The sequence below is a fragment of the Staurois parvus genome, unplaced genomic scaffold (assembly GCF_062004578.1).
Source record: "Staurois parvus isolate SC_StPar_1 unplaced genomic scaffold, SC_StPar_1.0 ptg000059l, whole genome shotgun sequence".
Taxonomy (NCBI): Eukaryota; Metazoa; Chordata; class Amphibia; order Anura; family Ranidae; genus Staurois; species Staurois parvus.
The window spans coordinates 12,134,432-12,156,822 of NW_028317855.1; the positions used below are offsets into that span (position 1 = coordinate 12,134,432).

Sequence of the window (22,391 nt, forward strand, 5' to 3'; positions counted from 1 at the left end):
AGTTCTTATTTTGGACTACAGAATGACTAGAAATTTTGTTGTAGAGATCTGAGAGTCAGAATGATTGAGTAGTTTAGCAAAAAATTTTGGCAGGGCAGTGAACATTCGGTTCACAAAAATGCTGTGTGTTGTCAGCAAACAACGGGACCTAAAGTGTATTTCCACTTTTGCGGTCAAATTTGAAAAACCTTTACTATATGTTTATTATATATTCCCATTCACACAGCACACCAGAAAGAAAAAAAACAATGCTAATACGGCTGTTTAGGAACAAAATCTGTATTTCATTTAATTCATTCATGTATCTTTTCTGTAGTTTACCTTGAAGAATGCATTTCTGGAAGTGGAAAGGATTACAGAGGAACTGAATCTAAAACAAAGACTGGGAAAACATGTCAAGATTGGGCATCAAACACCCCCCATTTACCAAAGTAGAGTATTTTTTTTATCATTCATAATATGACGTGTTTATTTCAAATGCATTTACTAATGCTGATTTTACTTATTTTTACTTCCTCATAATTGGAAATGATGCAATTTTTGTTATCTTAAGAGAATATGTACATTTATCATATATATATATATATCTTTGTATTATAGGTACAGAGACTCTGCTCTCTCCTGGCTCTCATCCTACCTATCACAACGCTCCTTCAGAGTTACCTATAATGCTACCACCTCCCCCTCACTCCTCCTCTCTGTTGGGGTCCCTCAAGGCTCTGTCCTCGGGCCCCTTCGCTTCAACTACTACCTTTATGCCGACGACACGCAAATCTATCTCTTAACCCCTCGCCTCACCCCCTCAGTCTCCGCCCGAATCACAAGCCTACTGAATGATGTCGCTCCACTTCCTTAAACTGAACGTCTCCAAAACCGAGCTCCTAATCTTCCCCCCAGCCCGCACACCACCCCCTACTGACTTCTCCATCACATCCAACAATGCCACCATCAGGCCCGCCCCACAGGCCAGAGTACTTGGTGTCATTCTTGACTCCAATCTATCCTTCCAGCCCGAAGTCCAATCACTAACAAACTCATGCAGACTCCACCTCCGCAACATCGGCAAAATATGCACGTTCCTAACCCCAGAAACCACTAAACAGCTCCTCCACTCCCTCATCATATCACGACTCGATTACTGCAACTCCCTCCTCACTGGCCTGCCTCACCACAGGCTATCCCCACTTTATTCTATCCTGAATTCTGCAGCCAGACTTTTCCACCTTACCAACTTCTCCGTTTCCGCCACCCCCCTCTGCCCATCCCTCCACTGGCTTCCCATTGCCCAACGTATCAAATTCAAAATCCTAACACTGACGTACAAAGCTGTCCATCATACTGCCCCAAACTACATCACCGACCTAATATCCAAATACCACCCAAAACGCACTCTCCACTCCTCACAAGACCTCCTTCTCTCTAGTTCCCTGGTCTCTTCCTCCCATGCCCGCCTCCAGGACTTCTCCAGGGTGTCACCCATCCTCTGGAACTCCCTGCCCCAATCTATCAGACTATTACCTACTCTCCTTTAGGCGCACCCTGAAAACCCACCTCTTCAGGGAAGCCTACCCCACCCCCTGCTAATTGCTGACCTCCTCCACTCTTCCTACCACTCCATCCCCCACAGCTTTTCCTCCTGTACCACTATCCCCTCCCTCCTAGATTGTAAGCTCCAAGGAGCAGGGCCCTTGAACCCCTCGTGTATCGCATTGTATTGTTATTGTACTGTCGCATGTATTGTCTCCCATTGTATTGTACAGCACTGAGCGAACTGTTGGCGCTTTATAAATACTGTATAATAATAATAATATAGGTACTTATATAGCACCATCAATTTTTGCAGTGCTTTACATATATATTGTACATTCACATCAGACCCTAACCCTCAAGTGGTATACAATCTAAAATCCCTAACTCACAATCATACATACACAAGCTAGGGCCAATTTAGGCAGGATCCAATTAACCTACCAGCATGTCTTTGGAGTGTGGGAGGAAACCAGAGTATGCAGAGAAAACCCACACAGGCAAAGGGAGAACATGCAAATTCCAGGCAGGTAGTGCTCTGGTTGGGATTTGAACCAACGACCCTAATACTGCCAGGAGGAAGTGCTAATCATTTAGCCACTGTGCCTCTCTCTCAATGGGGAAAAATATCATGCTGGATATCTATACTGATATGGACTGGGTAATGTGTTAGGAATGTAAGGATGCCCCATCGTTTGATGGAAATGCAAATTATCAACCTACAGAGGACTGAATTCAAAGACACCCCAACATCTCTCATTGCAGAAACTCAGAATGGTACTCAGTAGTTTGTATTGGTGTACAGAAATGAAAATTCTTGTGCTGAAACTGATACCGAAATGTCTGCATATGTGGGGGTAGGGAGGCTCCAATTTTTTTTTCTACTTCCATGTATATTTTTTTTCAACTTATAATTTTATTGCTATCACATAGAGGACCAATAGTCTACTATGTGATAGCATATAAGTGATAGGTCCTCTTTGTAAGGGGGGGGGGCAGTGAGTGCAATTGCCAGCTTTTTTTTTCTTCACCATAGCTGTCACTTTCCCTGGAGCTAAAGGAAACTTTTTTCTTTTAGCTCAAGAAAGAAACTAAAAAGAAATGTTGTTTCTTTTATCTCGGGGAAAGTAACAGCTGATTCTCTGAGCTATAGTGAAGAAAAAAAAAATAGCAATTGCATTTAAAAACCGGCACTGACATAGTGACAGTCAGTCACTGTATACACTGCACCTCTCCTGCCTCTCTCCACTGCCCCCCACATCTGCAGTACTCACAGTTCCCGGTAACTACTACATTTTTTCTATCAGCAAAATGCCGATAGAGCTATTTTCGGCCGATATGTTTCGGTGGCCGAAATTTTGGTGCATCCCTAATAGTTTGCATGGCTCCCACATGCTTGTATGCGTGCCTGACAATATTGGAGCATGCTCCTAATGAGACGATGGATGGTGTCCTGGGGTATTTCCTCCCAGATGTGGACCAGGGCATCACTGAGCGTTTGGACAGTGTGAGGTGCAACCTGGCGGTGTCGGATGGACCGAAACATGATATTTAAGAGGTGCTCTATTGGATTTAGGTCAAGCGAGCGTGGGGGCCATTCAATGGTATCAAATCCTTCATTCTCCAGGAACTGCCTGCATACTCTTGCCACATGAGACCGGGCATTGTCGCGCACCAGGAGGAACCCAGGACCCACTGCACCAGCGTAGGGTCTGACAATGGGTCCAAGAATTTCATCCTGAAACCTAATGGCAGTGAGGGTGCCATTTTGTAGCCTGTAGAGGTCTGTGCATCCCTCCATGGATATGCCTCCCCAGCTCATCACTGACCCACCACTATATAAGGTCATGTTGAACAATGTTACAGGCAGCATACCGTTCTCCACGGCTTCTACAGACCCTTTCACATCTGTCACATGTGATCAGGGTGAACCTGCTCTCATCTGTGAAAACTACAGGGAGCCAGTGGCAAACCTGACAATTCTGGTGTTTAATGGCAAATGCCAATCAAGCTCTATGGTGCCAGGCAGTGAGCACAGGGCCCACTGGAGGACGTCGGGCCCTCAGGCCACCCTCATGAAGTCTGTTTCTGATTGTTTGGTTAGAGACATTCACACCAGTGGCCTGCTGGAGGTCATTTTGTAGGGCTCTGGCAGTGCTCATCCTTTTCCTCCTTGTACAAAGGAGCAGATACTGGATACTGTGAGGGCGTCAGACCCCAGCCTTTCTCACCAAACTCGTGACCAAAGGACTAACCAATCTAAAACCGTGCTGTCACGTGCGTAACAATGCCACGCCTAGCTGCACCCTGCACAACGATTTTCCAGCTAATTGGACCACAATCTATGTACAAGCAGCCTGGGAGCGATTGTTACTGGGTCAGGGTAATTACGTAATTAACCCTTCACACTGCCGCCACCTCCTTTTTATGCAGAGAAAGAGGAAACTCAGCAATACACTAGGATGATTGGTTAACCGTCAGTATCCCGCTATCTCTACAGACCGGTTATACAGAGGGTTAAATACTCATAGTAGCGCTCTCCAGCGGCAGGGATTTGGAAGTTACATTCAGGAGCTATAGAAACAGTTCAACACTTTTAGAAAGTAATATTTATTACCAAAAAGGTCAAAAGGATGCAGTAAAAATATTTACAGAAAGAAGATGTAACCAATATACAGTATCTATATATAAATATACAGAGCACAACAGCACAGCAAACAGGTAACAGAAAGAAGTTGCATTCCTGAAGGAGGGGGAATGAGGGGATAACGTCTGCTCTAGTACCAAAATACCGAAGTTTGGGGTAAAATGGAGAACCGCACTTCTCCCTGTGAGCCGGATTGTGACAGATACTGGTCCTGCTGATGGGTTAAGGAACTTCTACAGCCCTGTCCAGCTCTCCTAGAGTAACTGCCTATCTCCTTGAATCTCCTCCATGCTCTTGAGACCTTCTGGCAATGGCGTGTATTAATGTGCCATCCTGAAGGAGATGGACTGTCTGTGCAACCTCTGTAGGGTCCAGGTATCGCCTCATGCTACCAATAGTGACACTGACCCTAGCCAAATGCAAAACTAGTGAAAAACAGTCAGAAAAGATGAGTAGGGAGAACAATGTCAGTGGCCTACACCTGTAAAACCATTCCTGTTTTGGGGGCCGTCTCACTGTCGCCTATCTAGATTCATAACACCAAAGCAACTTAAACTGATTAACAACCCCCTCTTCTACTTAACTTACCAGATCAACATACAAGGAGTTTAATTGACTTGATGCTATACTCTGATTAAAAAGTGTTCCTTGTATATATATATATATATATATATATATATATACACACACACTGTATACACTACCACATGGAAGAAAAATCTATTTCGAATCTATTTTAAAAATATTCTTCCCTATGTTGCAATGCGTTTTTTATATTTGACAAAATATATGAAAAATATTTTTTAAACATATATATTTTTTAAGTATATTCTTCAGATTTTTTTTATATCAATATATTTGGGAAGAATGTTTTTAAAATATATTCAAAATAGATTTTTCTTCCATCTGGGCTATATTGCCCAAGTATTGGGACACCCCTCCAAATTATTGGATTCAGGTGTTTCAATCAATTCCACAGCCACAGGTGTATAAAATTAAACACCTAGGCATGCAGACTGCTTCTACAAACATTTGTGAAAGTATGGGTCAACCTTAGGAGCTCAGTGAATTCAAGAGTGGTACATGTGCAACATGTCCTTCTATGTAATTTCCTTGCTACTAAATATTTCACAGTCAACTCTTAGTGGTAATATAACAAAGTGAAAGCAACTAGGAACAACAGCAACTCAGCCACGAAGTGGTAGGCCTTATAAAATGACAGAGCGGGGTCAGCGCATGCAGAAGTAACCAACTTGGCCCATTAGTTCCAGTGAATGGAACCCTTAAGGGGTCAGCATGCCAAGCCATTTTGGACAATTTCATGCTCCCAATTTTGTGGGAACAGTTTTGAGATGGCCTCTTCCTGTTCCAACATGACTGCACACCAGTGCACAAAGCAATGTCCATCCCTTTGGGATAAATTAGAGCACAGACTGCGAGCCAGGCCTTCTCGTCTGACATCAGTGCCTGACCTCACAAATGTGCTTCTGGAAGAATGGTCAAACATTCCTATAGACACACTCCTAAACCTTCTGGACAGCCTTCTCAGAAGAGTTGAAGCTGTTATAGCTGCAAAGGTTTAGCAAACTCAATATTGAACCCTACGGACTAAGACTGGAATGCCATTAAAATTCACATGCGTGTAAAGGCAAGCATCCCAATACTTTTGGCAATATAATGTATGTATAATTGGTATAGTATATGTGCGTGTGTGTATTATTTATAGACTGCTGAGATAAAAGAGAAACAATAGAAAGAAGAGCACATAATAACCTAGATTAAAAGAGGATTTTTCTTAAACGCACAAGAAAATATTGATTATAATCAATCAATAACTTTTGGTAAAAGTGCAGGTAAGTGCCATGCTTAATAATGCATTTACAATAATGACATTCATCTACTGTATATGATCTTAATTATAATGACTTCAGTAAGGGCTTGTGTACACAGGAGCAAAAAATTTACCTTTTAGGACCAAAGGCTATTTTTTTTTTCATAGAGAACAGCCATATCCTAATTCTGTAATCTAGAGCAGAGTGTTTAGCATCATGAAAAAAAAAATTCCCAAGTCCTACATTTGAGATTAATATTGTGGAGTAATTTCCACCTATACTCTTGTAATTGGGCATAAGCACATGCATCCATTTACGCAAATACAGTACATGCAGAAATTTATTCTAGTGGAGCTAGAGGAGTGAATGAAGAATTATACACTTCTAAATGCCGTATGGCTGGATACGTGTCTACAAGCACCTACATACAAGTAGTTTACATGCCAGTACAAGCATTTTACACTGAGTGTTCTGGCAGTAAGATACAGGGTACAGATTTACAGGGCTGGTGCTAGACTATTTTGCACCCTAAGCAAGACCAGCTACTTGCACCCCCCCCCCAAGAAAAGAAATAAGCTTCTATCATCAGGACTCCTGCATAACACTAAACTGATGACCTGTACGTCCATGTAATGGCAAAAAACTCAGTACCCTATATTTTTTCATAGACAATGCTTTAAAAGCTCCTGCAGGTCATCAGTTTAGTGTTATGCAGGGGCTCTGATGCTAGAATTATTGCTCCCACTCAGGAGTGCGTGGGGGTACATGACCTGTAAGGCAATTTCAGGCGCCAAAGTGCGAGCATTTCTGTATGTACATGTGTGTGTGGGGGGACACACACCGGATTCTATCTTCTTTTTTTCACACATCTTAGAAAATTGAAAATTTAAAACCTGATTGGCTGAGCTCCAGTTGACACAAACTTTTCTCACTTTTTATTAATCCCCCTGCTGCATTAGCATATGAAGACATGGTTAGCATGTTTTACATTATGGTGCTTTAATATGTCACTGATTTTTTTCTTGTCCAGCCTAACTCCTGAAAAGTTTCCAAATGATGGGCTTGAGGCAAATTTTTGTAGAAATCCAGATGGAGATCCAAATGGACCTTGGTGTTACACTACAGACCCCATGGTTAGATTTGAATTTTGCAACCTTCCCCAATGTGAAGGTGAGTATAAGTTTAATTATATGTTAAGTATAAGGGTAAATTTACTTATAACCGTCAACAAATAATTTCACCACTCTATAAAAGCACTATTCTCCAGGCCAATCAGCTGCTGTGTAAAGCCATGCATCTTTTGCAATCTGCAACTCTTTTTTTTAAGGCTAAGGGTACTTAAACACTCAAAGTAAAACTTTAATGTGGTTCTAAAGCCTCAAGGTGTTTTTTGCCTTAATGGATAAGTTCACCTTTTGGACATGTCAAAAACTGTGCAATTGTTATTTTTGTCTAAAGGAGCCTGGAAAGCATTGCACCAGCGGTCAGTAGATCGCTGATGTCTTGCAGGTCTCCTGCAGACCTGTCAGAATATCTACTTGCCTTACAGAGATGTGCAGCCATGCAGATATTCTGACAAGAAGCTTCAATGAACTACCATGGCGCTCCAAAGCACCGTGGTAGTTCATTGAAAACTACAAGCCCACAGCTGCTAAGGCTGTCAGGACTTGCAGTTTATTCATTCATGGAGTTCATTCATTCATGGAGCCCCACACGGCCGTGCTGTTTTCAAATCTGACGGCGGGCACGGTTGCAGCATTGAGAACATGTTCTATTGATTAGAAAGCAGCTGGTGCAAAAAAATGGTGACAAAATCTTTATTGCAAAGTAAATAGAAAATAGTGCAGCGCATAGTGCAGCGCATAAAAAAACTATCAATATGAGTGATGTAGCAAATCAGTGAATAAAACAAGATAAATTATATTTAAATGTGTATAACCAACAACAGAATAATAAACAATAACCACTTGAGCCCCAGAGGATTTACCCCCCTTAATGACCAAGCCTTTTTTTGCTGTTTGGCACTGCACTAATTCAAATAATAATTGCGCGGTCATGCAATGCTGTACCCAAACGAAATTTATGTCCTTTTTTTCACACAAATAGAGCTTTCTTTTGGTGGTATTTTATCACCTGTGCGCTTTTTATTTTTTGCGCTATATACAAAAAAACCACGAAACTTTTGAAAAAAACCAATATTTTCTACTTTCAGCTATAAAAAATATATCGTAAACTCAAAGTTAGTCATAAATTTAAGCCAAAATGTATTCTGCTACATGTTTTTGGTAAAAAAAATCCCAATAAGTGTATATTGATTGCTTTGTGTGAAAGTTATAGCGTCTACAAACTATGGTATAGATACTGTAATTTATGCCTTTTTTTGCTATACAGCGCTACACTAATTCAAATGATAATTGCGCGGTCATGCAATGCTGTACCCAAACGAAATTTACGTCCTTTTTTTTACACAAATAGAGATTTCTTTTGGTGGTATTTGATCACCTGTGCACTTTTTATTTTTTGCGCTATAAACAAAAAAACCACAAAAACTTTGAAAAAAAAACAATATTTTCTACTTTCAGCTATAAAAAATATATCGTAAACTCAAAGCTAGTCATAAATTTAAGCCAAAATGTATTCTGCTGCATGTTTTTGGTAAAAAAAATCCCAATAAGTGTATATTGATTGCTTTGTGTGAAAGTTATAGCGTCTACAAACTATGGTATAGATACTGTAATTTATGCCTTTTTTTGCTATACAGTGCTGCACTAATTCAAATGATAATTGCGCGGTCATGCAATGCTGTACCCAAACGAAATTTACGTCCTTTTTTCACACAAATAGAGCTTTCTTTTGGTGGTATTTGATCACCTGTGCGCTTTTTATTTTTTGCGCTATAAACAAAAAAAACCACAAAAATTAAAAAAAAAAACCAATATTTTCTACTTTCAGCTATAAAAAATATATCGTAAACTCAAAGCTAGTCATAAATTTAAGCCAAAATGTATTCTGCTACATGTTTTTGGTAAAAAAAATCCCAATAAGTGTAAATTGATTGCTTTGTGTGAAAGTTATAGCGTCTACAAACTATGGTATAGATCAGGGGTGGGCAAACTTTTTGACTTGAGGGCCGCAATGGGTTCATATATTGGACCCGGGGGCCGGACCAAGAGTAGATGAATGATGTGTATGTGTCATCCATAGTAAGTATAGTAATATTCCCCCATAGTAAGCATAGTAATTCATCCCCCATATAGTAATTCATCCCCCATATAGTAATTCATCCCCCATATAGTAATTAATCCCCCCATAGTAATTCATCCCCCATATAGTAATTCATCCCCCATAGTAATTCATCCCCCATATAGTAATTCATCCCCCTTATAGTAATTCATCCCCCATATAGTAATTCATCCCCCATATAGTAATTCATCCCCATATAGTAATTCATCCCCCATATAGTAATTCATCCCCCCATAGTAATTCACCCCCATAGTAATTCATCCCCCATAGTAATTCATCCCCCATATAGTAATTCATCCCCCATAGTAATTCATCCCCCATAGTAATTCATCCCCCATATAGTAATTCATCCCCCATAGTAATTCATCCCCCATATAGTAATTCATCCCCCATAGTAATTCATCCCCCCTATAGTAATTCATCCCCCATAGTAATTCATCCCCCATATAGTAATTCATCCCCCATAGTAATTCATCCCCCATATAGTAATTCATCCCCCATATAGTAATTCATCCCCCATATAGTAATTCATCCCCCCTATAGTAATTCATCCCCCATAGTAATTCATCCCCCATATAGTAATTCATCCCCCCTATAGTAATTCATTCCCCCTATAGTAATTCATTCCCCATATTAAGTCCCCAAGTCCCCCCTGTGTCAATTCACTTACCTTTCCTCTCGCCGTGTCCCGCGCCGCTCCGGTGTAGCATGAAAATCTGTCTCCTATGAGGATCTGTCCCCCTCAACGCATCTGCGCATGTGCCAGTTTCAGGCATTAGCAGCCGATCGGCGATCTCCGGCACATGCGCAGATACGTCGAGGGGGACAGATCCTCATAGGAGACAGATTTCATGCTACACCGGTCTTCAGGGCGGACTGTGAGAGGAGCCTAGCTCCGCGGGCCGGATTAAAAGGTCCGCCGGGCCTAACTCAAAGTTAGTCATAAATTTAAGCCAAAATGTATTCTGCTACATGTTTTTGGTAAAAAAAAACCCGTGCATTAGCGGGCAAACTGGCGCTATCTAGGAGGGGCACTAACACTATCAGAAGTCACCAGTGACACTAATACAGTGATCAGTAAAAATCTGTTCACTGTAATCAATGACACTGGTGACAGGGCAGTGAAGGGGTTAACTGGGGGGGGGGATCAAGGGGTTAAATGGGATTTCTGGTGCACTAGCGGGCAAACTGGCGCTATCTGGGAGGGGCGCTAACACTATCGGAAGTCGCCAGTGACACTGATACAGTGATCGGTAAAAATTAGTTCACTGATCAGTGACACTGGTGGCAGGGCAGTGAAGGGGTTAACTGGGGGGGGGCGATCAAGGGGTTAAACGGGATTACTGGTGTACTGGCAGGCAATCTGGCGCTATCTGGGAGGGGCGCTAACACTATCGGAAGTCGCCAGCGACACTGATACAGTGATCAGTAAAAATCGCTTCACTGATCAGTGACACTGGTGACAGGGCAGTGAAGGGGTTAACTGGGGGGGGAGATTAAGGGGTTAAATGGGATTACTGGTGTACTAGCGGGCAATCTGGCGCAATCTGGGAGGGGCGCTAACACTATCGGAAGTCGCCAGCGACACTGATACAGTGATCAATAAAAATCAGTTCACTGATCAGTGACACTGGTGACAGGGCAGTGAAGGGGTTAACTGGGGGGGGGATCAAGGGGTTAAATGGGATTACTGGTGTACTAGCGGGCAATCTGGCGCTATCTGTGAGGGGCGCTAACACTATCGAAAGTCGCCAGCGACACTGAAACAGTGATCAGTAAAAATTGGTTCACTGATCAGTGACACTGGTGACAGGGCAGTGAAGGGGTTAACTGGGGGGGGCAATCAAGGGGTTAAACGGGATTACTGGTGTACTGGCGGGCAAACTGGAGCTATCTGGGAGGGGCGCTAACACTATCGGAAATCACTAGCGACACTGATACAGTGATCAGTAAAAATTGGTTCACTGATCAGTGACACTGGTGACAGGGCAGTGAAGGGGTTAACTGGGGGGGAAGGGGGCATTCAAGGGGTTAAACAGGATTACTGGTGTACTGGCGGGCAAACTGGCGCTATCTGGGAGGGGCGCTAACACTATCGGAAGTCGCCAACGACACTGATACAGTGATCAGTAAAAATTGGTTCCCTGATCAGTGACACTGGTGACAGGGCAGTGAAGGGGTTAACTGGGGGGGGGGGGCGATCAAGGGGTAAAACAGGATTACTGGTGTACTGGCGGGCAATCTGGCGCTATCTGGGAGGGGCGCTAACACTATCGGAAGTCGCCAGCGACACTGATACAGTGATCAGTAAAAATAGGTTCACTGATCAGTGACACTGGTGACAGGGCAGTGAAGGGGTTAACTGGGGGGGGAGATTAGGGGTTAAATGGGATTACTGGTGTACTAGCGGGCAAGCTGGCGCTATCTGGGAGGGGCGCTAACACTATCGGAAGTCGCCAGCGACACTGATACAGTGATCAGTAAAAATTGGTTCACTGATCAGTGACACTAGTGACAGGGCAGTGAAGGGGTTAACTGGGGGGGGATCAAGGGGTTAAACGGGATTACTGGTGTACTGGCGGGCAATCTGGCGCTATCTGGGAGGGGCGCTAACACTATCGGAAGTCGCCAGCGACACTGATACAGTGATCAGTAAAAATTGGTTCACTGATCAGTGACACTGGTGACAGGGCAGTGAAGGGGTTAACTGGGGGGGGCGATCAAGGGGTTAAACGGAATTACTGGTGTACTGGCGGGCAAACTGGCGCAATCTGGGAGGGGCGCTAACTCTATCGGAAGTCGCCAGCGACACTGATCAGTAAAAATCGCTTCACTGATCAGTGACACTGGTGACAAGGCAGTGAAGGGGTTAACTGGGGGGGGGCGATCAGGGGGTTAAATGTGTCCTAGTGTGTTCTAACTGTAGTGTAGTGCTTGTGTACTCACTTTTTGGATGTCTTCTTCTCTGTCTGGAACGGAATGTGTCCAGGCAGAGAAGAATGACATCATATCCTGCCCTGTGTAAATATCAACACAGGACAGGATAGGACAGGGACCGATCATGTGATTTCAGCCAGAAATCACTGGCTGAAATCTAATGATCGATCCCTCCTGGATCGAATCGTATCACCCGCGGGTCAGTGGGAGCGCGCGCGCGCGCCCCCTACCCACGAATGTGTCAGGAGCGCGGAGCACGTTTTAAAACGTGCTTTTGCGCTCCACTGCCGCCCTGCACACGTATATACACAGTGGCAGGGCGGCAAGCGGATAAAGTCCTTTCAATGTAAATCTGTAAACTTAGGGTGTCAATCACGATAGACAGTGTTCAATCTCACAAAGTGCTCTTTATCCAGTGCAAGGTCCTCCACCAGTATGCACTCACCAGAGAGCTACCTGGTCAGTAACATGTATATCATGACGTCTATGCCATCCGCTCTCCAGCAACTTTACCAGTCCAGTTAGACCCAGAGAGCTACTTGGTCATTAGCATGTATATCATGAGGTCTATGCCATCTACACTCCAGCAACTTTTACAGTCCGGTTAGACCCCAAGGAGAGATGCTCACCACATGGAGCCCCAGGGTTGATATATATAGTGTAGCAGTTTTAATGATCATAAAAATATGCCATATTGTCAGGGACCCCAGACCTTACCGCGGTGCACGGGTCTGCGCATGCGCAGTAGGCCGGCGCGCACTAGTGTGCGAGCATTAGGACCTGGGGACCCGCGACGGCAGCGGCAGTCGCGCAGGCGCACTTGCGATCATGGACGCGCGCCTGGTACCAATGAGGGCGCAGGGTGCCCTATTTAAACAAGACAGGTATGTGCTTTAGTTGCCATATGGTCTTTACCTGTATCCTGTGTTTCCTGAAATTGCTTTGTTGCCGACCCTGCCTGACCTTGATTCGCTGACCGTCCCCACGCTCTGATCCCTGGCTTGTCTGACCATTCACCTGTCTAATCCTATACGTTTGATCTCCTGTTGCCGAACCTGGACCGTGACCCGTTTATTCTCCTGCCTGCCGCTTGTACCGACCTGTCTCCGCAGTTACTGACCTGGCGTGTCTGACTTCGCTTATTCCGCCTCCTCACATCAAGCTCTCACCTGCTACGTACCACCGCCAAATGCTTCTACCACAGCTGGGTGCACCCAGGGGCCGCGACCTGGTTTCGGCTTGCTCCAAGTCCATCCCCACCATCAGGGGCCCTGGTGAACAAGCAGGTCGGGACTTAGATTCCGCGCCCTGGGGAATTCTGGTCTGTGGCGCGCTAGAGGCTAACGCCAGTTGGTCCATAACAAAACCATACGGCCATGACAGAGTCTGGAGGAGGACCTTCTCCCTGGGAAGAGATGTCCCGACACCTGGCGGCACTCACACAGGCCGTTAAAACGCTAGAAGATGGATATAAACATTTGGAGGGACAAGTTCAGAGCCTAGCAACACCTATTCCCATAACATCAGAACCGGTGAGTGCACCTGCTGCCAGGAGCTCCACTGAACCTCCCACTGTGGCAGCATTCTCCATCCCTCCGCCAGAACCGCGAGTGCCAACACCCAAGCGGTTCAATGGGGATTGAATAATGTACAGGGCCTTCCAGAACTCCTGCCAGCTCTATTTTGATCTCCAACCCTGGACCTTTTGGTCTAAATCTGTGAAGGTAGGATTCATTATATCCTTGTTGCAGGGTGAACCCCAGGGATGGGCTCACGGCCTGATGGAGACTCACCACCCACACCTGAACTCCGTTACTACCTTTTTCAAGGCAATGGCGCAGCTTTATGATGACCCGCATCGGACAGCCTCGGCTGAGGCAGCCCTCTATTCCTTACAGCAGGGACAATCTAGGCCTCTACTGCGGAGCAGCCGGTCACATGGTGCACTCCTGTCCAGAGAAGTTCCATAAGTGCTCTTCCATTATTTCTGCTATGTCTACTGTGTGCACAGGCAACCCCACTCACTTAGCTGTGCCTGTGTCTTTTCAGCTCCCCGGAAGAATCGTACAGGTGACAGCTATTATTGACTCCGAGGCGTGTAGCTCCTTTATTGACCTTAGCTTCGCAGCCCAGCAGCAGATTCCTTTGCTCTCCAAGGAGCATGGCCTAAACGTTTTTTTGACGGATGGGTCTCGCATAAAAACTGGGACGGTAGATCGGGAGACCCTTCCTATACACACCACAGTGGCAGGGCATCATCAAGAGCTTCTCCGTTTGGACGCCATTGCATCCCCCCTATTTCCAGTTATTTTGGGGCTTCCCTGGCTACAAGCTGACGACCCCCAAATTGACTGGAAGGCCGGGTCGATTCAGTTTCACTCGTCCTATTGCCAGGAGCACTGCTTACCCAGGTTACCACTAGATACACCAACCTTGTTAGGTGTGAGTATCGATACCGAATTAGCCCAAATTGTGCCTGCGGCCTATCATCAGTTTCTTGACATTTTTATCCCACGGGGAGCAGATATTCTTCCCCCGCATCGGGCTTACGATTGTCCTATTGACCTTCTCCCGGGATCTGAAATACCATTCGGCCGAATCTTCCCCCTGTCAGAACGAGAGCTGGGGGCACTGAAAGAATATATTGATGAGAGCCTTCGGAAGGGTTTTATCCGCCCTTCCACATCAGCGGCTGGGGCAGGAATCTTTTTTGTTGAGAAGAAGGACCAATCCCTGAGACTATGTGTCGATTATAGGGACTTAAATAAAATCACAGTCAAGAATTGCTACCCCCTTCCCTTGGTCCCTGAGTTATTCCAGAGGTTAAAGACGGCTTCTATTTTTTCAAAACTTAATCACAGGGGCGCTTATAACCTGGTCCGTATACGCGAAGGGGACGAGTGGAAAACTGCTTTTCGCACTCGGCTCGGGTACTTTGAATGCTTAGTTATGCCATTTGGGTTATGTAATGTGCTGGCCATGTTTCAGCACTTCGTGAATGATATTTTTAGAGACTTTTTGGACGTTTTCGTAATTGTTTATCTAGACGATATTTTGAACTTTTCCTCATCTCTGGAGGAGCATCAGGGGCATGTCAGGAGCGTGCTGGAGTGACTTCGCCAGCACGGGCTCTATGCCAAAGCCGAAAAATGCAGTTTCAAACAGAGTAGTATCTCGTTTTTGGGTCTAATCATTTCTACCACTGGGATTGCTATGGACCCTCAGAAAATCACGGCAATTTTAGAATGGCCGGCCCCCACAGATAAGAAGGGGGTTTAGAGATTTATTGGGTTTGCAAATTTTTATAGGAAATTTATAAAGAATTTCTCAGGCCTGGTAGCGCCCATCACCCAACTCACAAAGGTAGGGGTGCGTTTTCAATGGACCGCAGCAGCACAGGCTGCTTTTGAGGCTTTAAAGAAACTGTTCACAACAGCTCCCATCCTGAGCCACCCCGATGCATCGTTACCGTATATATTAGAGGTGGACGCATTAGAAGTAGCGGTAGGAGCAGTATTATCTCAGAGGGTAGGTGCCAAGGAACTTATGCACCCGGTAGCCTTCTTTTCTAGGAAGCTCTCCCCCTCGGAAAGGAATTATGATATCGGGGATCGGGAATTGTTAGCCATTAAGGCAGCATTAGAGGAGTGGCGGTATCTATTAGAGGGAGCCCTACACCCCATTTCGGTCTATACCGACCATAAGAACCTAGAGTATCTGAAGACAGCTAAATGCCTCCGACCACGCCAGGCCAGATGGGCACTATTCTTTGCGAGGTTCAATCTACATATCACCTATCAACCTGGGTCTAGAAGCACAAAACCGGATGCTCTTTCCCGTATGTTTGAAGACCCTAGAGAAACACCCCAACTGGATACCATCTTACTGGCAGGTAGTTTCTTGCTGCTCCAGTCTGAGCTTTTGTCTAAACTACAGGCTGCATTCACCAGGGTTCCTGATCTACCTGGAACCTCAATACAAAGCAGGGAAGGTCTCTTGTGGAGGGGGGAACAGATCCTGGTACCCAAGGAAGCTCAGACCCTGGTTTTAGGCTATTGTCATGATCATCCATTGGCGGATCACTTTGGGATACACAAGACCCTAGAATTGGCACGACGCACGTTTTGGTGGCCAAGTATGGCCAAAGATAGTGAAACGTATGTTAAAACTTGCCCTATTTGTAATTGGAATAAACCCACTAGAGACAGGGCTTGGGGCCTGTTGCGACCCTTGCCAATACCTGACCGGCCCTGGAGCATGATCTCCATAGATTTTATCATGGAACTGCCACCTTCACACGATCACACCGTAATTTTTGTAGTGGTGGACCGTCTCTCTAAAATGGACCACTTCCTTCCACTGGAAAAGACACCATCCGCTTCCGAAACGGCACAGGTCTTCATTAAGGAGATAGTGAGACTTCACGGTGTACCAAAGAATATTGTTTCGGATCGGGGAGTTCAGTTTACGTCCAAATTCTGGAAGGCTTTATGTGAGGGTTTGGAAATCAAGCTATCTTTTTCCTCAGCGTATCATCCACAGACTAATGGACAGACTGAGCGGACCAATCAGATGCTCAAACAATATCTTAGATGTTACACTTCATTTCTGCAAGATGGCGGAATTTGCTTACAATAATGTGAATCATTCTGCCACCAATCAATCCCCATTCCTCGCCAGCTATGGGTTCCACCCTACTTTCCTGCCAGATCTGGTCCCAGAGAACTCAGTCCCAGCAGCCCAAGAGAACCTAAATTTCTTCTCAACCAATAATAAATTATTACAGGAAACAATGGCTAGAGCCCAGGAAGATAGCAAGAAGTTTTTTGACCGGAGAAGAAAAGGGGAATTGGTTATACACCCCAGGGATCGGGTTTGGTTGGCAACAACCAACCTGAAACTGGCATGCCCATCTAGGAAATTGGCACCCAAATTTGTGGGCCCTTTTCAAGTAGAATGCAAGGTCAATGAAGTGGTATATAAATTAGCACTTCCCGAATCTCTTAAAATACACCCCGTTTTCCATGAGTCTTTGTTGAAACCCGCAGTATCAGATCCTTTTTCAGATCGTAGATATAGACCCCCAGAGGCCATAGACATTGCTGGGGAAGAGGAATTCGAGGTAGAGACAATTATTGACTGCAGAAAAAGGGGCGGTCAAACACAATACCTTATCAAGTAGAAAAGCTATGGGCCAGAAGAGAATTCGTTGGAACCTGCTCAAAATGTCCATGCCCCCAGATTGATGCAGGAATTCCTTCGGATGCCCACCTGATTTCTCCTTCGAGGCTGGTTGCGGAGGCTGCCCGTAGGGGGGGGCAATGTCAGGGACCCCAGACCTTACCGCGGCGCACGAGTCTGCGCATGCGCAGTAGGCCAGCGCGCACTAGCGTGCGAGCATTAGGACCTGGGGACCCGCGACAGCAGCGGTGGTCGCGCATGCGCACTCGCGATCGTGGATGTGCGCCTGGCACCAATGAGGGCGCAGGGCGCCCTATTTAAACAAGACAGGTATGTGCTTTAGTTGCCGTATGGTCTTTACCTGTATCCTGTGTTTCCTGAGATTGCCTTGTTGCCGACCCTGCCTGACCTTGATTCGCTGACCGTCCCCATGCTCTGATCCCTGGCTTGTCTGACCATTCTCCTGTCTAATCCTGTACGTTTGATCTCCTGTTGCCGAACCTGGACCGTGACCCGTTTATTCTCCTGCCTGCTGCTTGTACCGACCTGTCCCTGCTGTTACCGACCTGGCCTGTCTGACTTTGCTCATTCCGCCTCCTCACATCAGGCTCTCACCTGCTACATACCAACGCCAAGTGCTTCTACCATAGCTGGGTGCACCCAGGGGCCGTGACCTGGTTTCGGCTTGCTCCAAGTCCATCCCCACCATCAGAGGCCCTGGTGAACAAGCAGGTCGGGACTTAGATTCTGCGCCCTGGGGAATTCTGGTCTGTAGAGCGCTAGAGGCTACCGCCAGTCGGTCCATAACACATATAAAACATTTCCACATGGAACAATCAATGTATCACATACCAAGATGGCCGCTTCTTCAGATAGCAGACACGGCAGTGTGACATCAGCACCTAGGCTCTACCCAACGCGTTTTGTGCACAAGTACATCCATTGCCGACGTCAGAATTCAATACCATTTAAACAGCCTGCGAAGCGGCACCATACCATTATAGTACAATGGTTACCTGTATCTTCCAAAAAAAGCTGATATTCACATATTAAACCCTTGTGATAGTATCAACATCACCTGGGCAAACAACTACAAATATACAGTTATACACCAGATGGTTAATAGTGATCATCATTAATAGATTTAAAAAAAAGGAATCAAATTGAAATTAATAAAAATGGAGAAATACTAGACCGTTATGCCAATGTAATAACGCTTTCAATTTTAGAGGAACTCAGACCTACACCTCCAATCAAATAGCAGGCTATTCACATTGGTAAAAAATTAATAATAATTTAAAAATACCATTGCAACATAATATAAAATAGAATACAAATCATTAACATAAAAAGAACAGGGATTATAAACAATATAACCCTCAACTATTGTCTATAAAACAGTTTTTATCAATTTCTATATTCAAGCCCCGGGGTACAAATGTACGCATCTCATAAATCCAGTTCATCTCAAGCATGGACACTTACCTACGTTTGTTACATCCCCTTCAATGAGGGTGTATAATAGCAATACCTGTAAACTTAATACCTTTTGGATTCCTATGGTGGCAATCTCTAAAGTGTTTAGAAAGTGAGTGTTCTTTGAACCCCTTCTTAATGTTATACAAATGCTCCCTCATTCTATTTCTCATACGTCTTGTTTTCTCCCAATATGTTGTTTATTGTAAGAACATTCAAGCAAATACACAACATATTAGCTATTGCAAGTAATAAAGGAATTAATGAAATAGTTTTTCCCAATTGTGTTAGAAATTGTGTTGTGTGTGAAAGAAACAACCTTACTACGTCTGACTCCCCCTAATTTGCAGATCATGGATCGATTACAAGGGGAAAATCGTTTTAAATCTGAAAAAAATGAAACTTCCTTTGGGGGATCAACCACATTAGGTGCAATCCTATCTCTTAAAGTGGCGGCTCTCCGAAAAATCACTGCTTACTGGTTTCTCTGGTAGAAAATCCCCCAAAACTGAATCATTTTTAAGAATACCCCAATGTTTAGTAATAATGTTCCTAATCTGCGAATGTTGAACAGAGAAATTAGTAATAGGGACACATCATCCCAGAACATATAATAACCTTCTGGGAGTAAAGTGTCTCTTTCCAACTCAGCCACCTGATATTATCTTGTTCAAACATTTTATTGATTTTCCAAGCTAGCAACAAGCTTAAGACATGTAAATACGTATACAGAAGTATTGGAGAACATGTTGCTTAAAAGCAAGGAGAAAAGTATCATGTGAAACCATACAACTGGGAACCACAATGAAACATTTGGGAAAATGCAATACAAAGGGGGTAAAGCATGGTTATGATTAACCTCAGAACTACCTATAGGTTCCATGCAAAATTAATGAAGAAAAAAAAATGGTAGCAGGTTAGAAAGAGGAAGGAAAGTATAAAGGAGACCAAGAAAGGGAACAGAGGAGGACAGCATATGAAAAATTTCGGCCCAAAAAGCTTGGGTTACCAGGCAAGACCACGAAATATGAAAATATGTTCCTACCACCACACAGCCCCAAAAACAATTAGGGAAATAACTGGGAGTATATTTAGCAATCCTCGCTGGGACCAGGTACCATTGGGTCAATACTTTGTAATTAGTCTCTACAGCTATTACATTCTGCGAGGAGGATTTGGTAGCCAACCAAATGCCTTCCCAATCTTTAGGACTCAATTGATGTTCAAGATCTTTCTCCAACTTAGCGACATAGGTAGGGGTTGGCGAAGACTCAGGGGTTGAAAGGAGGTTATAGTGGGCGGAGATAAAGCCTTTCCTGTGAGGGTTCCTGTAGCAAGAGCATTCAAAAATGTCATAGATCGGGCTGAATGGAGTTGAGCAGTGAGCAGGGCGTAAAAATTTTTCAGCTGGAGATATCTAAAGATTTCCGACGCCGGTATAGAGTGGGATTCACGAAGGGAAGAAAAGGACTTGAGGTTCTTGTTGGTCAAAAAGTGATGTGTACGGAGCAAGTTTGCTGAATACCAATGCATGAAGGAGTGTGGAGAGAACCAGGCTGGGGAGAAAGTCGGATTCCGAAGGTATGAAAGTAGGGGTTGTGCGGCAACTGGAGAGAATAGCGGGACTTTAGTTTGTCCCAGAGCGAAACGTAATGAGAAGTTATTGGATTACAAAGTGGCCGACAATCTGGAGACCTAAGCCAAAGGAGGTTAGTGACTGAGAGAGGGTCACAATCAACCAATTCAATTACAACCCATTGAGGGGTTTCGTGTGCCACGTGGTATTTAGACAATTGCGCAAGATGCTCAGCTTGGTAATACTTAGTAAAATCTGGGAGACCCAGGGTTTATGTGTGGTTGCTCGAGGTATACGAAGGCGGATGGAAGCCCAGATTTATACAAAAGCTTGTCGCTGCAAAATGCGGAGGAAGTTTGCTTTCACTGGAATAGGCAGAACTCTAAACAAGTATAGGATTTTGGAAAGAATGGACATTTTCAATACTGTGATTCTACCCATCCATGCCAATGGAAGGGAGGACCATTTGGTCATGAGGTTAGTAAGGTGGGCTAGCATAGGTAGGTAATTGGCAGAATAAAGGCTTGACGGGTTAGCCATCAGTTTAATGCCTAGACAGGGAATGGAGCATTGAGACCAGGTAAATGGCAGAGCCTGCTGCAGGTGGGTCAACTCCTGAAGGGGTAGGGAGATATTTAACACTATTGACTTCTGGGAACATGAAGGCCGGAAGTTTGGCCAAAATCCTGAAGGAGTCAGAGTAAAGTCAGAGTGGAAGTCAGTGGGGAGGTGAGAAAGAGGAGCACGTCGTCAGCAAAAGAGACAAAGCTTATGATGAGAACCTCCCAACTCAAGTCCACATATATCAGGGTCAGCTCTTATCAGGAGGGCCAATGGTTTGATGGCTACAGCAAAGAGTAACGGAGAAAGAATTGAAAACGCAGCTGACTTGTGCCCCAGGTATCTAACACAGGCCGGTTCACAGTACAGGGAGGAAATCCATGACAGAAAGCAAGTCCCAAAACCCCAGTGACATAGAATGAAGTTGAGGTAAGGCCATGAGACCGTGTCAAAGGCCTTAATAATATCTAAAGATAGGTAGCAAATGGGGATTTTGCAAGTACGGGCTAAGTGTGATAGGATGGCTAAGTGTCTTACATTGTCACCCACTTGGCGTGAGGGTATGAAGCCTACTTGATTGTTGTGGACTAGAGAGCCTATGAATGGGTTAAGGCGGGTGGAAAGGATTTTCGCGAGTTTCTCAATATTTAGGAGGGAAATGAGCCTATAGTTGGACCATACTGAGTCGTCTGTGTTGGGTTTTGGGATCATGGAGATAGTGGCCATCACTGTTTCGGGTCTATAGGATTGACCCGCGAGGATGGCATTGAAGGCATTTGCCTGGGGAAAGAAGGTGAGCAAATTTCTTAGAGTAGGCGGAGGAGAAGCCGTCCAGGCCTGGGCACTTATGCACCTTCAGGGCCTTGGTGGCACTCAAAGTTTCAACAGGTGTGATTGGTTTCTCAAGGATTTCACAGGATGATGTGCTGACAGTTGCAGGAAAGTAAGGTGAGCTAAGAGGGTTTCAGCATGAGGCAGATCAAAGGGTTCTGACTGGGAGTATAGTTGAGACAGGTGTTTGTGGAAAACTTTTAATATACGCACTGATTGTTAGTGTGACTGCCTTGGGATACCCGAAGGCAGATTGGCTTAGCGCCTCGATCTAGTCTGGGGAGTGAGAGGGCTAAGAATGTGTCTGGTTTGTTTGCTTTAGTATAGTACTTGTGCCGTGATCTACGAAAAGAGAGTTCCACTTGGTCTGTGAGAAAGAGATCCAGTTCCAAATGGGATTGCTCAAGGGTCTGATGGTTACAGGACGATGGAGTGGCTTAGAAGGCCTGATGAACCTGAGTATAGTTAGCCTCAAGGGGGGAGCGCAGCTGACATTTTTCTTTATTTAAAAAAGATTTCATTGACAGATACTATTTAAGAGCTTTCTCTATGTCCAGGCTATGTGAAGGATGGGATAGTA

The 22,391-nt window shown here is 44.7% G+C and overlaps 1 protein-coding gene across 1 annotated transcript in view; it reads left to right on the top strand.

Moving 5' to 3' along the window:
• PLG (plasminogen) overlaps positions 1-22,391 on the top strand; it is a 191,103-nt gene that overhangs the window by 71,759 nt on the left and 96,953 nt on the right. Inside the window, exons 4-5 of the mRNA XM_089668611.1 lie at positions 317-431; positions 7,037-7,176. Of these exons, the coding sequence (XP_089524737.1) occupies positions 317-431; positions 7,037-7,176 (255 nt within the window). The remainder of the gene's footprint in view (positions 1-316; positions 432-7,036; positions 7,177-22,391) is intronic.